The sequence below is a fragment of the Zonotrichia leucophrys genome, unplaced genomic scaffold (genome assembly GCF_028769735.1).
Source record: "Zonotrichia leucophrys gambelii isolate GWCS_2022_RI unplaced genomic scaffold, RI_Zleu_2.0 Scaffold_35_1530144, whole genome shotgun sequence".
NCBI lineage: Eukaryota > Metazoa > Chordata > Aves > Passeriformes > Passerellidae > Zonotrichia > Zonotrichia leucophrys.
Genome location: NW_026992240.1, coordinates 1,328,083 through 1,345,324, shown reverse-complemented (window position 1 = coordinate 1,345,324; position 17,242 = coordinate 1,328,083). Strand labels below are relative to the sequence as shown.

Here is a 17,242-nt window from a genome sequence, read left to right as displayed (position 1 = left end):
GTGCCATCATGCAACCAGTACAGGACAACCAGGGGATCAGACCCAGCCAGCATGGGTTTAGGAAAAGCAGGCCTGACCAACCTGATCTCATTTTATGACCAAGTGACCTGCCTAGTGGATGAGGGAAAGGCTATGGATTTTTACCTCGAATTTAGTAAAGCTTTTTACACTGTTTCCCACAGCATTATCCTGGAAAAACTGGCCTCCTATAGTGTTGATGGGTATACTCTTTGCTAGGGAAAAAAGTGGCTGGATGGCTGGGCCCAAAGAGTGGTAACAAATGGAATTAAATCCAGTTGGCAACTGCTCACTAGTGGCATCCCCCAGGGCTCAGTTTTGGGGCCAGTCCTGTTTAATATCTTTATCAACAATCTGGATGAGGGGATTAAATGCACCTTCAGTAAGTTTGCAGATGACACCAAACTGGGTGGAACTTCTGGAAGTATCCAGAAAATGTGTGGATGTGGCACTTGGGGACATGGTTTAGTGGTGAACACAGTGGTGCTTGGTTAATGTAATGCTTGGACTCAATTATCTTAGAGATCTTTTCCAACCTTAGTGATTCTATGAATCTATTCTATGTGACATATGAGGAGAGGATGATTGAGCTGGGTTTCTGTTGTGGTGTGTTGCAATATCCTGTTTTACCTTCTCCCTTCCCCCTCGCCCCTCGCTGAGTGTGCCCTGTCAATCAGGCTAACATACCAGCAAGGCGTCGTGTGATAGGTGTCCCTAGTACCTTGAGACCCTGCCCCTTCACCTGGTTGGTGACTCACCTGTCCCCTCCCCTTCCCCTGTCCTGAGCTTAAAATGTGAATGAGACCATGCGGATTCATTCTGTTACCAGCAGTGGCCCAGTGCAGACGTATCTGTACTCATGGAATAAACATCTGGCTACCTTCTAGCAGAATCCGCTCCCTTCTTTTCTTCACCATCGCCAGAAGCTCTCTCCTGAGGAGAACGGAGTCCTGTCTTGTGCCCCGCTGCACTTTGCCGCCAGCCAAGGTACCTCTGGGGTTAAACACCACAGTGCTGCCTCTGGCCAAGCAGCGAAGGTCAGAACTGGCCTAGGCACCATCTAACTGGTTATATTGGGATATTATTCCAATATATTGGCGTCCCTGTGGGTGGCTCGACTCTGCAGCCCGAAAAAGGACTCGCAGTTCCTCAGAGAAGCTTCTGCCAGCCGTGCATCCAGCTGAAAGGAGCCTGGCTTCAAGACTCCCAGCTAGAGACTTTGGGAATACTCCCAGAAAAAGTTTCGTGGACTGTTCGGCGCCTTTGGAAAGCCCTGCTTCATTGTGGTGAACAGATTTTCCAGAGGGAGAAAAGGGCAGCCTCTCTTGCACCCAGAGAGAGGTCCTTTTCCGGTGGAGACCTGCCTGCCTGTACCCAGCCTACAGCTTCCATTTCACGTGAGTATCTCTGCTTTCGGTAGAGCAGAAGCTCAAAAACAGACTCTGCCGCGAGTTCTGTTCCTTTTTTGCCTTTGCATTTTGGCTGCGCAGCCCCACAGACGAGAATTCATAGCGTTCTAGTGTTAGCTTTCCTGCTGCGTGTTTCACTGTTTTTTAGAATTCGCGCCGGAGCGGGATCGCTCTCTGCCCTTCCCCTCCCCGGCTCAGCAGCGTGTCCAGACACGTGTTAGGAGATTTTCTTTCTCTTTCTCTTTGCAGAGGAGGGGGGGGGCTCTCTTTCCACGTGGCCGGGGGACCTGCGGGGGTCGGGAGTGCTCTGCACACGCGGCGGCGGGAGGGGGGGCGTCCCGGTTTCAGCTGCCACGCGGGGGGGCTGCTCCCTCTGCTCCGCGGGGGTGCTGCATTCCACGGCGGGGGGCAGGGCGTGCCCTGCTGCTGCTGTCCGGGAATTTTAAAAGCAGTATATACAGCTGCATTGTGAAGCTTTTGTCTGCTTGTTATCGCTTTCTATCTGTGGTTTTTTTTAGAAATTGGTAGCTGATTTTAGCTTTGTTTTTGGTCAGGCGGGATTAAGTACTCTGCTTTTTTACATCTATCATGGGTTCCAAACTTAGCATTGTACAAAGGGGAGTGTATTATCATATTGTTAGCATTTTAATCAAGAGTAATGTGAAATTCTCTAAAGGAAAATTGAAACAGTTTATAAGATGGCTTTTTCTGCAGTTCCCAAACATTTCCCCTGAAGAAATCCACAATATTCAATTCTGGGATAAAGTTGGGAATGAATTGATAACCTTAGGACAATCTGGCAAATCACCCTCAGCTAAATTTGTGTTCTGGAGTTTGCAAATTCGAACAGCATTGCTCAAACAAAAGGAAATGGAGAAAAAGCCAAATGTAAAGCCATGTGCCTCTGCTCTCCCTGTTCCTCCCTCTCCCTCTAAAACCCCTAAACCTCTTTCCCCAAAAAAATCCCAAGCACGTGTTAGCTTTTCGGAGAGCAGTGATGTCCAAAATGGCCCCCAGTCCCTAGGGGGTGCACAAGATGGTGGGTGCCACGTGGCATCTTCCCAAACCGAGTCTTCTTCTTCCCAAAATCCTCTTAAGCATTCCAAAATTCCATCCCCATCCCCCTCTCCTCCTGTTCCTCGTGACACCTTCCCCCCTCCCCCCGCCTTTCCTGCAGCACCCTCAGCTCCGCCCCTCTACTCCTGCCAGGGGGCGGCTGCTGACGTGATGTCACCAGGTGACCCCGCCCTCTGTTCCCACGGTATCCCCGCCCCCTGCCAGCCCCTTGACCCCGCCCCTTGTTCCCACGGTTTCCCCGCCCCTTGCCGGCTCCCTGTCCCCGCCCCCTCCCCGGGTTCCCACGGTGGGGACACACCCACTGCCTGTCCCCAAACCTGTAGCTGTGATCCCAATGCTTCTGATTTAAGGGATACAGAGCAGGAGACAGCAGACCCAATGCATGGTGCCATGTTGTCACTGGCCCCTGTTACGTTTCAGCCTGCAGCTCAAGCTGGAGCAGCCCCAACTGCCAATTGGAGTTCTTTTGGACGACAATTGATTAAAGAGATCTGTAAATCTCATAAAGAATATGGTGCACACAGTCCATATTTCCGTGGCCTTTTAAATTCTGAATTAAGTAGGACTATTGTGGTTCCACATGATTTAAAACAATTGTTTTCATGTCTCATGACATCCACGGAATTCAAATTATGGGAATCAGCATTGAAACAACTGCTAAAAGATGCTCTCCCAAGCTTACAGGCTGATCCAAACACAGCAAAAGACAACAATGGTAACCTTATTACTATTGACCACCTCTGTGGTGAGGGTCAATGGTCTTCTCCCTCAGTCCAAGCTGCTGCAATTCCTGCAGAAACACTTGAGAAAGTAAAGGAAGCAGCTGAAAAGGCATTCTTTTCCCTCCAACCTGAGGGGCCTTTTGAGCCCTATAGTAAAATCAAACAACTACCATCAGAGCCTTTTGTGAAATTTGTAGAAAGGCTAACTAGAGCCATTGAAATACAGGTTAAAAAGGAAAATGCTAGGGAAGCAATTTTAGAGGAAATAGCGTTTACAAATGCAAATGAACAGTGTCGAGCAGCAATCCTGAGCCTTCCTATGGAACCTTCCCCTACATTAAAAGATATGCTTCTAGTCTGTAACAGGAAAGTGCCTCTGATGACTGTAGCTGAAGACACCAGACCAAGGCTGCTGCCAAGACCACCTCAGCGTGTTGCTGTTGCCAGCCCTGCACCTTCTCCCTCAGCACAGCAGTACCCTGGGCAGCAGCGGAGACCGGCAATGGTTGAACCCACTAAACCATGCCTGCTTTGTAATAAGCTAGGGCACTGGAGTAACCAGTGCCCCCTGAAAAGGGAATTTGATGAATTTAAAAATAGCAGGGGAAGAGAACTGCAAGCCCTCCCTGAGGGTCAACAACAAAAAAACGAAGAATAAAGCGCCAGCCTGCCAGGCGTGCAGACATAAAAGGAGCAGGCCAAGAGAATAAGGGTAGCAAAATAAATCAAGCGCGCAATAATATTAACATTTGTGTAAGTGAAGCAGGTGCTTCAAAGACCAAGTCTGCTAGTCCACTGTTGAAAGTGAAACAAAATAACCTTTGTTGTGATTTAAGTGATTCTGTATTAACCGCATCTTCTGTCAATGAGCCTTACAGGTTGCAGCTGACAGAGTCACTCCACCTGAAGGACACTGACTGGCATTTTGTTTCTGTAAATCCTGAACAGAAAGGTACTTGGAACCAAATTCGTTGTAAGTACATCATCACTGGGGACAAAAACACACCACAAGAGATCGAAATTGCTCCGGGACTGACAACATCAGATCCCAAGCAATTTGTTCTCAGCCTGCACTGTTTCCACCCACCCCTGTTTCTTCCTAAGGGACAAATTGTTGCTCAAGCTATCCCTGTGCCATCTTTACCTGAAAATGTCGATAAACAAGGGCCCACAGTCGCCCGGGTCCAAGTTATTGGGACAGATAAACCCAAATTGTGGTGCAATGTCAGTGGGGGTGGGGAGTCTAAACGCATTGAAATGCTTGTAGACACAGGTGCAGACTGCACCGTGATTCCAGTAGCTGTTATTGATATTAAAGATTGTTTTTTCCAAATCCCATTGCACCCTGATGATGCACCGCGTTTGGCATTCTCAGTCCCTTCTATCAATTCAGAAGCTCCTATGAAAAGGTACCATTGGACTGTTCTTCCTCAGGGCCTGAAAGTATCTCCAGCTATCTGCCAGTGGTATGTCTCTTCCCTGCTTTCCCCAGTGCGTGCAGCCGCAGAGAAGGCCATCATCTACCATTATATGGATGATATCCTTGTGTGTGCCCCCAATGATGATTTACTAACACATGCGCTTGACCTAACGATCGATGCATTGATTGTTGCAGGGTTCGAGCTCCAGGAACAGAAAATTCAAAAGATGCCACCTTGGAAGTATTTGGGCTTAGAAATTGGAAATAGGACCATTGTTCCTCAAAAACTAGAAATCAATCCAAGGATCAAGACCCTTGCGGATGTCCACAAGTTGTGTGGGTCTTTGAACTGGGTAAGACCATGGCTTGGTCTGACTAATGAAGACCTTGCTCCTCTTTTCAATTTATTGAAAGGGGGAGAGGACCCAGGGGCTCCTAGGTCTATTACCCCAGAGGCACGGAAAGCTCTAGAAAAGGTTCAGATTGCAATGTCCACAAGACAGGCCCACCGATGCCGGCCTGACCTGCCATTCAAATTTATCATCCTAGGTAAGTTGCCACACCTCCATGGAATTATTTTCCAGTGGGAGGAAAAACAAACACCTAAGGCAAAGGACACACCAAAAAAGGACCGGGACCAGAGGGACTCTCTCTTGATCATAGAATGGGTTTTCCTCAGTCACAAAAAGTCCAAGAGGCTGACAAAGCCTCAAGAGCTGATAGCAGAACTGATCCGGAAAGCAAGGACCCGGATCAGGGAGTTAGCAGGATGTGATTTTAAGTGCATTCACATTCCAGTTGAGTTAAAATCAGGTCAAAATACTATGAAAATACTGGAACAATTGTTTCAAGAAAATGAAGTGTTGCAGTTTGCTCTGGATTCCTACTCAGGACAATTTTCGGTAGCACGGCCCGCTTGCAAATTGTTTGAACAAGATGTTCAATTTACTTTAAAATTAAGAACTGCTCTAAGTAGGAGACCTTTAAAAAGGGCTCTGACTGTCTTTACAGATGCGTCCGGGAGGTCCCACAAGTCTGTTATGACTTGGAAAGATCCTCAAACCCAGCAGTGGGAGACGGACATTGCTGAGGTGGAAGGTTCACCTCAGGTTGCTGAATTGGCTGCAGTTGTTAGGGCTTTTGAAAGGTTCTCAGAACCATTTAATCTGATTACAGACTCTGCATACGTGGCAGGAGTAGTATCCAGAGCAGATCAAGCAATACTGCAAGATGTATCTAACATTGCACTTTTTGAATTGCTTTCCAAACTGGTAAAGTTAGTCACTCACCGAGAGCAACCCTTTTATGTGATGCATGTCAGGTCACACACTGACTTGCCAGGGTTTATTGCTGAAGGCAACAGAAGGGCAGATGCTCTTGCTGCGCCTGCAGTGATGGCCACTCTCCCAAATGTTTTTGAACAGGCAAAAATCAGCCACCAGCTTTTCCACCAAAATGCACCTGGCCTGGTTCGCCAGTTTAACATCACTCGAGAACAGGCCAAAGCGATTGTGGCCACGTGCCCAAATTGCCAACAACATGCACTCCCTACAGTGAGTACGGGAGCAAACCCAAGGGGACTGAACAGTTGTGAACTGTGGCAAACAGATGTAACACACATACAGGCTTTTGGACGGCAGAAATATGTTCATGTTAGTGTAGATACCTTTTCTGGAGCGGTCTATGCTTCTGCCCACACAGGAGAATCATCTATTGATGCTATTAAGCACCTCTTACAGGCTTTTTCTTTCATGGGCATCCCCAAGGAGCTGAAAACTGATAATGGGCCTGCTTATAAATCCAAGGAATTCGGGAGCTTCCTGCAGCAATGGGGAGTAGAGCACAAAACTGGCATCCCCTACTCCCCTACAGGTCAAGCCATTGTAGAAAGAACTCACCGTGATATTAAAAGGGTCCTGGACCAGCAACAACAGGTTCTGAAGGTAGAACCTCCCCACATCGGTTATCCAGGGCGCTATTCACAATAAATTTTCTGAATTGTTCTTTTGACAGCCTGAACCCTCCCATCCTACGCCACTTTGGGGGGAACAGTCACAGGTTGATGAAAGAAAAACCTCCAGTTTTAGTAAAGGACCCTGAGACTTGGAAAATGGTGGGACCTTACAAATTGGTTACTTGGGGACGTGGATACGCCTGTGTGTCCACCCCCTCTGGTTTAAGGTGGGTTCCTTCCAAATGGGTAAAGCCCTATGTTCCCAAAGTCTCAGAGAAATCTGCAGAAGCACCCCAGGTTGCTCACGCTGCCTGGAGAAGAAAACGCCGCGCACGTTCTCTGGAGGAAATTCCATTTAAGCCTCCTATCTGGAATAGTTTGTAATATGTGTTTGTCTCAAGTTTTTGTACCAGTTTAGATCCCACTGTTCGTGTGTAGCCTCGAGACGTCATGAGACCGAGCCTGCTTCTCGTCCTACTCGTGATCATCCCACCTGCAATCTCCTACATAGTACCGCAGCCCAAACCACGTATGGACTACCTTGACAAAGGCTCTCAGACATCAACAGAGAAACTGACAACGAGCTGAATGGACTTTTCAATGGCTGGGGACTCTCGGGCTGGTTGGGATCTATTCTGAAAACTGTAATTTTAGTGCTGTTTATTTTAGTTGTAGTTATTGTAGTTTTTAGCATTGTTTTTGGAGTAATCAGACGCATGGTTCTCAAGTTAATCTCAAACTCATCTCCCCCTCCTGAAGTCTACCATTTGGAAGCCCTCAGTGCTCCAGTGGATGACCTGGAAGCCTCAGTAGAATCATTCTGCACCATAAACACAGCCCTCTTCTTTTTAAACAAAACTAGGGGGAGATGTTGTGGTGTGTTGCAATATCCTGTTTTACCTTCTCCCTTCCCCCTCGCCCCTCGCTGAGTGTGCCCTGTCAATCAGGCTAACATACCAGCAAGGCGTCGTGTGATAGGTGTCCCTAGTACCTTGAGACCCTGCCCCTTCACCTGGTTGGTGACTCACCTGTCCCCTCCCCTTCCCCTGTCCTGAGCTTAAAATGTGAATGAGACCATGCGGATTCATTCTGTTACCAGCAGTGGCCCAGTGCAGACGTATCTGTACTCATGGAATAAACATCTGGCTACCTTCTAGCAGAATCCATTCCCTTTCTCTCTACCATCGCCAGAAGCTCTCTCCTGAGGAGAACGGAGTCCTGTCTTGTGCCCCGCTGCACTTTGCCGCCAGCCAAGGTACCTCTGGGGTTAAACACCACAGTGCTGCCTCTGGCCAAGCAGCGAAGGTCAGAACTGGCCTAGGCACCATCTAACTGGTTATATTGGGATACATATTCCAATAGGTTTCTTCAGCCTTCACAAGAGAAGACCCAAAAGGAATCCTGTTGTTGTCAACAATTGCTTAATAGGAGAATGTAGAGAAGATACAGTCAGACCCTTCTAGATGGTGCACAGGGACAGGATGAGAAGCAGTGGACACAAACTCCAACAAGGGCAATTCCACTTAGTTCTTTTCCAATAAAGTTGTCAAACCCTGGGACAAGGGCTCAAAGAAGTTGTGAAAACTATGTGTGGAGATATTCAGAACTCAAATGAACAAGGCCTCAAGCAACCTGCTTTGAGCAGGGGATTGGACTTAATACCTCCCAACATCCCTTCCAACCTAGTTTGTTCTATGACTATAATTTAGTTATTTAGAGAAGATTTCTCACCTATGGAAAAATGCACTGTATCAGTGTTTATTTTTTAATCATAAAAATGTTTAACTCCTCCACTCCAGCTCTTGTAAAATGTTCACTTTTTACTGTGAGTGTATTAGGTATAAATTTCAGGGTTTCATTAGCAGTGGGTTGCAGGGGTGATCTGTATGGGAGGAAGCCATGAACTGCCTTGTACCAGTTAGCCAGTTCCAGTCAACTCTGAAACTGATGTAAACAACCCATTGCATGCCAAAACTTCAGCCAGTCAGAGAAGCACATGGCATTGTCTGCTCAACCATATTAAAGACATGAGCAGCAGTTGCTGGAGGAAGAAAAATGGATGAGACACATGGAAAAAGACATTGCTAAGGACATGGCTGGAGATGCACCCTTAAAAGGAGGTCTCGCATGTCAGAGCAGTCACATCCCCAAAGGGACTGCAGCCTGTGGAAGAACCCAGAGTAAGAAGCAAGGAACTGTAGAAAGAAATTATTATGCAACCACCTTAACCTTCTGTCACTGCATCAAAGGAATTGCAAGGAACTATCTTGGGGTGATTTTATGATAATACTGTATTCCTCTATCTTCTTCTTTATGCGCAGAAATGGGTCCTGTAGCTTTAAGCTGGGACCGAGGAGGGGGGGAAGAGAGCCGGGGGAATTCTTCAGCACGATTTGTGTTCAAGCTCTCATCCTCCCCCATGTTGCTCGACTTCGAACTGGAGAGTTACATTCTTTGCTTTTAACTAGCTTCTTTTTGTTAGCTGAGGCAAGAAGTTTTTCTGGCACTGCAATAGCATTTCTCCGGTGACTTCTGTGGCTTCTTCTTGAACTGTTCAGCTTTGCTCTGGTTCGAACATCAGGCCATTGCCGAGAACTGGACGCTGTGGACTGGCAGGGCACCATGGGACACTGCATCCCGTCTCCGGACCTCAGGGGAAGTCAGCTAAGGAAAAAACTCTGAATCCACCAGCCTTCTCCGCAGCAAGGAGGTTTAATATCTAACATTATTCTTTTTTTTCCTGTGCCCCACAGGCACTCTGTTAAATAAACAGTTTTTGTCACTTTCCTCCAATAAATTCCTTTTGTATAGGTGGGGGAGGGAGTGATGGTAGGGGAGGGAGTACCAAAACCTGCCTTCTTTAGAGGAGACGTTCATTTCAGAGCATTTTCCTCCTAAAATTGTCTCAAAATGGAGACAGGAACTGACAGTAACCTGACAAAACCAAGTTGACACTTGGAAGAAGGAGAGTTACTTGACTGAGTCTGAGTCTGGGGAAGGGAGAGGAAAAGTGTTTCCCTAAGTGCTGAGTGGTTTATGTTTTCTTCCTTCAGTACTGAATCAGTAATTAAGTTTGTGTCCACTGGCAATAAATTATATGAAGCAAAATCCGCCAAGCTGAGACTGTTTTGCCTATGAAAGTAATGGTGGAGAATACAGGCAACACTGAGACCTAGCACGGCCTGGGATTTGAATAATTGGAGTGACTTTGAAAGTTACAGTTTTTAGGCAGACATATGGGAATGGGAGCATTGGTCTTCAGAACATGAGTACTAGGCAGTCCTTTGTTCAGAGTGAAATTAGGGACACGGTTTAGTGGTGGACCTGGCAGTATTAGGTTAATGGTTGGAACTGATGATCTTAGAGGTCTTTTCCAACCTTAATGATTTTATGAAATTATAGAAATGCAGGACACCTACAGCTGCCACCCCATGGAGATGCCACTGAAGTTGCTATGACAGTGCTGGGAAACCAGAGCTGTTGGGATACAGCCAATAGCTCAAGTGAGCAAAGCTCTGAGGAATTTAGGACCTATGCCACTTGCAAACACAGCCCTATGAAAAGGAGTAGGCTTTAAGGTTGGCTGATGGAGGGATATGCTGAACAGTGGCCTGATCCTGCAAATGAAATAACCTCATGGAAAGCCTGGGAAGAAGGAAGGAATCAATTGCATTTGCTTGGGCTGCTGGAGTGTATTTACAAGCAAGAAGGGAGGTACCTTGAAAAGGTTGTCAGCACAGATGCCATGGCCCAAAAGCTCTGATGGTTAGACACAATTACTATCACCCAGCTGGTATCACCTGATAACCTGGTGGGATGCCTTGTTGATCAAGGAGTGACTTATATGTGGAGAGTTTTGTCAAAGAGTGGCTTGAGGAGAGAGGACACAGCCGAATTAATTTGGTAAAGATGTCCTAACTAGGGCAGAGGACTTTTTGCAGGCAGGGTGTCTGTTGGGAATTTAGCTGACTAGAGAATGGAAAAGTACAAGACTGTGGCTAATTCCAAATCCTGCACCTGCAAGATAACGTGTCCTTGGGCCTAGCTGAGTATGATAAAGAAATGGACAGTGAGACATGAGTAGAGAACGTAGGCCCAAAGGAATGAGGAAGAGTTGATGGTATAGTTTAACCAATAGATTGCTTGGCTTACAGAATATTAATAAACTTATTATTTGCTGTATAAGTGTTTGATGCTTTCTTCAATAAACTGGACCTGTGATGAACCATCTGGTGTCCTGGTCTCCTTCCTTCGACACTTATATGTACCATACTGTTGGGAGCATGCCAGAAGAACAGTGCCAGATTAACAGCATGGCCAAGGATAATATTGAAGGTCTGGTAGTATGGTTAAACTCAGGAAAAACATCAGGTAAGAATGGGAATTCTGCATACTCCCTTCCTACATTATGAGACTTCTGGATGCTTTTGAAAGAAAAGGAAGAACATATGACAGCAGGATGGAACGCCCTTTAGAGATCTAGCACTGTGAGATAAGGAATTGCAAGAAGAGGGGAGAGGTCAGAGTTCAGTTAAACCATTGACTTCCCCTATCTCCAACTCTGAACCACGTACTGTTCTGAAAACAGATTTGAATTTACTGCACTGGGATGTGTGGGTGTGTGGAGGTGTGTGTGGCACTGGCTTAGCAGAGGATGGGGATAACTGAAATTATTGGACTATCTTGGTAGGGTAGCCAACCACTCCTTTGCCTCATCAGTATCATACTGTATTGGGCTTGTGTGGCAAGGTTTTGGTAGCAGGGGGTCTACTGTTGCCAGAATGAATTTTTTTCCTTTTTTATTTTATATATTCTCTGTATTCCTTACATATATATTTGTAGCCTATTATTGTATTTGTAGCTAGTTTTCCCAGTACTTTTCTTTACCTTTTCCCTAGTCAGAAAGAACACAGTCCAGAGCTCCAAGTTGAGAGTACAAGGCCTCTATCCTATCTTGGTTCTCTCTGGGAATCAAGGTCAAAGCCAGCTCTTCTAGACACATTTTCATCAACACAGTTTAGTCCCTATCTAATGTGGGGGCAGGATTCAGAGGGGGCTTGAACCGGGGGAAATTGTCTCGCCACTTATGTCTCTATTCTGTGATTTTTGTCAGTTATGCTAATTTGCTAAGCTTATAAAACTGTATTCACCTCGGGGTGGGGGAGTGTGTGGACATTTTGTGGACATTTTCCATAACTGCCCCTGGAGGCCTCCAGTAAAGACCAGCCTTTATAATACCTTCTATACTAATATTATCTCAAAAGTATGTTGTTTTATTTCCAGATTCTTTAAGGCATCACTACAAGAGTGGCTTCTGTGAGAAGCTGCCAGTAGCTTCCCCCATGCCCAATAGAGCCAATGCCAGCTGGCTCCAAGAAAGATCTGCCACTGGCCAAGGCAATCAGGGATGATAGCAATGTCACTGTGATAACATATCTGAGGGGAAAAAAAGTGATTGCACAGAAGTAATTGCAGCCAGAGGAAAGAGGAGTGAGAATATGTGAGAGGAACAACTCCGCAGACACCAAGGTCAGTGCAGAAGGAAGGGGCAGGAGGTGCTCCAGGCATCCTGGTAGGAGCAGGTTTCCTGATGGGACTTGTGACTTCGTGGGGGTCCCAGGCTGGAGCAGGCTATTCTTGGAGGACTGTACCCCATGAAAAGGTACCCACATTGTAGCAATTTGTGGGAAGAACTATAGCCTATGGGAAAAACTCACCTTGGAGAAGTTTATGGAGGACTGTCTCCTTGGGGAGGGACTCCACAGGGAAGCAGAGGAAGGACTCCTCTTCCTGAAGAGGAAGCAGTGGCAGAAACAACATGTTGAACTGACTGTAACCTCTAGTCCCCATCTCCCTGAACTGCTGGGAGAAAGGAGTTATAGAATCAGGAATAAAGTTAAGCCCATGAAGGAAGGAGAGGTAGGGTGTTGCAGAATGAGGCCTTTGTCGGGGATGAGCCATTTGTCAGTGAGGGGAGACTCGGACACTCAATATGAGTGATAAGCAAGTTCCATTTATTGAAGAGAGCATCAGACACTTATACAGCAAATAATAAGCTTATGAATATTCTGTAAGCCAAGCCGTCTATTGGTTAAACTATACCATCAACTCTCCCTCATTCCTTTGGGCCTACATTCTCTATTTCCCAAGTCTCTCTGTCCACTTCTTATCATACCCAGCTAGGCCCAAGGACACGCTATCTTGCAGGTGCAAAGACTCAAACTAGCTGTGTTCGGTACTTTCCCAGCTCCTGGTCGGCTAACAAGCGAATGTCTACGTGACCTCTTGTCATGTAGCCATTTCTCCACAATTCCCCTGTTTTCTTGTTGCACAAGCAAGGTTTGATGGGTTAACTGCGTCATACTCTTTGCAATACAAGAATAGGCAATTCTAATAACTGTTACATTACAAGCAGTATTCTCAACTAGCAAAGTTTCTCTCTTACAAGGGATCAAAGGCAGGGAGACAAACGGAAAAGGCTGTCACTATAAAATAAACAGGGCCAGGAGACTTCTTCTCCTTTATAATGCCTTTATTAAAAGTGATCAGCTCAGGATTGGGCGGCTCGGCAGGGCTGCAGTCCCCGTCGTGTCTCCCAGGGCGATGCAGAGGAGGAGGATATGCGCAGCTCCATCCACCAGGGGCAGAGCCGGGGGATCCAGTCCTCGTGGGAGCCTTAGGGCATGAGGTCCCTGTCAGGTGTTGCTCCTGCGACCTTCCCAGGTGGCTAGTCGCGGCGTTGGGACCACTCCCTGCTCAGGGCGAGAGAGGCTCCGAAGGTGTTCAGCATCTCTGCAGGCTCAGCACTCGGCTCCTCATGTCCAGACATCACTTTAGTCTCTCAATTCTTATTTGGCTCATTGTTTTTGGGGTTTCCTCGTTGCATTTCGAGTCGGGGTGCCACAAAGCATTCTGGACTTTGGACTCACTTTGCATAACCCCCCCCACCCTCTCAGGTGTCTTCACTATGCTAGGAAAAGAACACCTTAGCTTCGGGGAAGGGCCATTACCTCGCCCTAGTCAGGGCTTTTACTAATACAAAAGGAGCGATAAGCTACAAGAACCTGTGATTACAATAACAAAACACGCAGGACCTTGGCAGGGACAGAGATCTGGCTGCCTTTTTGTAACTTTTTCTCAAAAAAAATATTAACCGAATTTTTGTTCATAACAACTGTTTATAGGATATGCTATATGACAGATACAAAAAGGACTCTATGATGCTACAAGGCTCAAATAAAACTCAGGTGTGCTAGTACAACCTAGAAAAATAAGCTAAAGGAGCAACATGTGAGCAGGTTTCATCTGCGTCGATTGTCTGGTAAGTTTGCTTTCCATTCTCAAACAGCAGATATACTCCAAACAGGAATGGCTCTACTCACAAATGCCTCTGTCTCTTTTAACTAGAGTTTCTCTGATGTTCACGACAACACCCTGCACACAAGTAATAAACTGAGTGTCTAACATAAATCTATCTAACATCACTTAAACTTAACAGCACTTAAAACACCTAAACTTAAAATATTTAAACTTAACCGAACTTAACATCACTTAAACTTATCTTTACTTAAACTTAACAGAAATTAAACTCAACAGAACAGTAACTTAGTAGAACTTAAGTTTAACAGACATTAACCTTAACAAAACTTAACCTTAACAGAACTTAAACTTAACAGATTTTCAAATCAACAGAAATTACATGTAAAATTATTTAAATGTAACTGAACTTAACAGAACTCAACCGACTTTAAATTCTACATAACTTAAACTTAATATAATTTAAATGTAACAGAATCTAACTTCACTTAATAACACTTAAACTTTAAAGAAATTAAACTGAATAGCAGTTAAACCTAACAGGACATAAACTTAACAAAACTTAACCTTAACAGTATTTAGCATTTAATGGCACTTAATAGTCAATTTAACTTAAACTACTAAGCAACATATGGAACTTACTATAGAAATAGAATATAGAATTTACTATAACTTACTTACAGGCCTGACTCTAAAATACTAAGCTAAAACAACTTCTTTCATGTGTTTGCTACAGCATTTTTACACTTGAATGCACCTAAACATAAAGAGCTTGTTCAAGGTATAGCTGTGGAAAAATTCTTTTGAATTCAGTGCTTGCTTTTACATCTACCACATCCAAGCAAAGATCAAAGAATACAAAAAGCACACTTATTACATCTTACTTATACAATCACTTTAACTCATCTATAACATTTTTAAATCTTTCAAAATACAATTTCAGAGTCTGATGTTCCACCGACTGAGTTATCTGGGCTTCTGATGTTTAAAGTCTATGTTAATACAGGTGATTTTAAGACAGCATAACGGATGCTAAGCTAAATCGACCAAAATTTGGCCCACGCATTCACTACGATGATTTGTCTTTCACAGTCTCTGCCAGGAAGAACAAAAAGTCTTTTTAACTTAGGTGAGGAGCGTCTTGATAGTAATGCTCCTTGGTGTCGCTTATTTATTATCACTGGTTTCTTAATTGCAGTAGGGATCTTTTCTTTTGTTGACAAGAGTCACATTTATTACGGCTATTAGGTCTAAAACTGAAGCTTTCGCCGGCCGCGGGGCAGGGGGAAAGCAGTCGCGCTTGGAAGGCACCTGGGATGGAGGCCGCCGCTACTGGTGTCGCTGTGATGCGGTGGGTTAACGTAGCTGCTGCTGGACGCAGCGCAGAACTTTGGCGGCCCGAGTCGCGGCCCCCGCGGCGGAAGGCCCCCCCCACAGCGCTGCGCCCGCTTTGCCCTGTCACCGCCGCCGCTTCAGGCTGCTAGCAGGGCACGGTGGGCCCCGCCGCGGCTGTCAGCCCGGCCCTGAGCTCCGCGCACCCAGCTCTGCCGGTGCGCCCCGCACCGCACCGCACCGCGGGCACAGCACCTCCCGCCTCGCTCAGGCTCCATGGCTGTTCGTATTGTTGCTCATCGAGCGCCGGCCGGCTGCATCGAGTTTTGTGCGCCGGAGACACTGTCAGTGGCGGCGCCGGCTGAGCCGCGCAGCTATACTTGGAGTCTGTTAAAGTACTGTCTGTTTAGGTTGCCAAGTCGAAACTAAGACCCCCGCCAGCTGCGGGGCGGAGGGAGAAGCGCTCACGCTTGAAAAGTGCTCTGGTCTTGCGCTGCTTGTGTCAGAGCGGGGTGACCCCCCCCGCGCCGGGCTTCTTGTTTCACGAGACGCGCCATAGGCTGAATCACTGCGTGCACCGGACCCAGCGCAGCATCCGCGGCGGCGCGGGTCGCTCCCCCCGCGGCGGGGCTTCGCTCCCACCGCTGCTGCCGCCTCAGCCGAGCCGCCCATGCCCGCCACCGCTTGGAGCCACCGCTGCCGCCTCAGGCCAGCCGCTCGCCGCGGCTGCTCCTCATGGCACAGCGCCCATGCCGAGTTCGGAGTGGCACAGTGCCGCAGGCGCCCCGAGCCGCTGCTGCTGCCGCCATCACAGCAGGGTCGCTGACCCACTGTGCGCATACTTGCAGCACCAGCAAGTCTATATGCAGCAATCTCGGGAATTCTCTTCCCAAGTCAACAGTCTATAGTCCCCGCTTTTCTAAAAAGCACTTAAAAAGGACTATATGCCGCTTTTTCCTGTATTACCTTTTAACCTGTCATTCATTCAGCGCGCTGCAGCCTTTCCAGGACATCGACGGCATTCAGTCAGCTGGACTCTCCTGTGAGGTCGCCAGGGCACCGAAGCCCGCCCTTTCGCCTTTTTCCAGGACTCCCATATGGGGTCACCTGAGGCAGGGCCAGCTTTTTGTGCCTCCTGGGCTGCGTCGGGACTGACACCAAAATACTGCACCGACCATGGCTCGCAGGCCCAAGTCTTCTGTAAAGTCCGTAGGGTCTGTAGAGTCCGTAGGGTCTGTAGAGTCCATAGGGTCGCTGTTCGGGCGTCCATTTGTTGCAGAATGGCTCTCAAGTTCAAACTTCCTTTCGGTCCCTGTTCGGGCAGCCATTTCTTGCAGAATGAGGCCTTTGTCGGGGATGAGCCATTTGTCGGTGAGGGGAGACTCGGACACTCAATATGAGTGATAAGCAAGTTCCGTTTATTGAAGAGAGCATCAGACACTTATACAGCAAATAATAAGCTTATGAATATTCTGTAAGCCAAGCGGTCTATTGGTTAAACTATACCATCAACTCTTCCTCATTCCTTTGGGCCTACATTCTCTATTTCCCAAGTCTCTCTGTCCACTTCTTATCATACCCAGCTAGGCCCAAGGACACGCTATCTTGCAGGTGCAAAGACTCAAACTAGCTGTGTTCGGTACTTTCCCAGCTCCTGGTCGGCTAACAAGCGAATGTCTACGTGACCTCTGTCATGTAGCCATTTCTCCACCGTAGAGAGAAGGTGGTTTAAAGATTTCTTTTACTTCTCATTACCCTGCTCTTATATTGGTTGGTAATAAACGTAATTAATTTCCCCCGGTTTAGTCTGTTTTGCCCATGATGGTAATTGGTGATTGACCCCTCCCTGTCCTTATCTCAGCTCATGACCCTTTTGTTATATTTTCTCTCCCCTGTCCACTTGAGGAAGGGAGTGATAAAGTGGCTTTGGTGGGTACCTGGCATCCAGTCAGGGTCAAACCACCTCAGATACCCTAGATTGTTTAGCAGCAAT

The 17,242-nt window shown here is 46.8% G+C and overlaps 1 protein-coding gene across 1 annotated transcript in view; it reads right to left on the bottom strand.

The window, feature by feature from the left end:
- LOC135460373 (hsp90 co-chaperone Cdc37-like 1) overlaps nucleotides 1-16,089 on the bottom strand; it is a 53,734-nt gene extending 37,645 nt beyond the window's left edge. Inside the window, 1 exon segment of the mRNA XM_064737167.1 lies at nucleotides 15,892-16,089. Coding sequence (XP_064593237.1) covers nucleotides 15,892-16,089 — 198 coding nt within the window.
- Nucleotides 16,090-17,242: the final 1,153 nt, after the last annotated feature.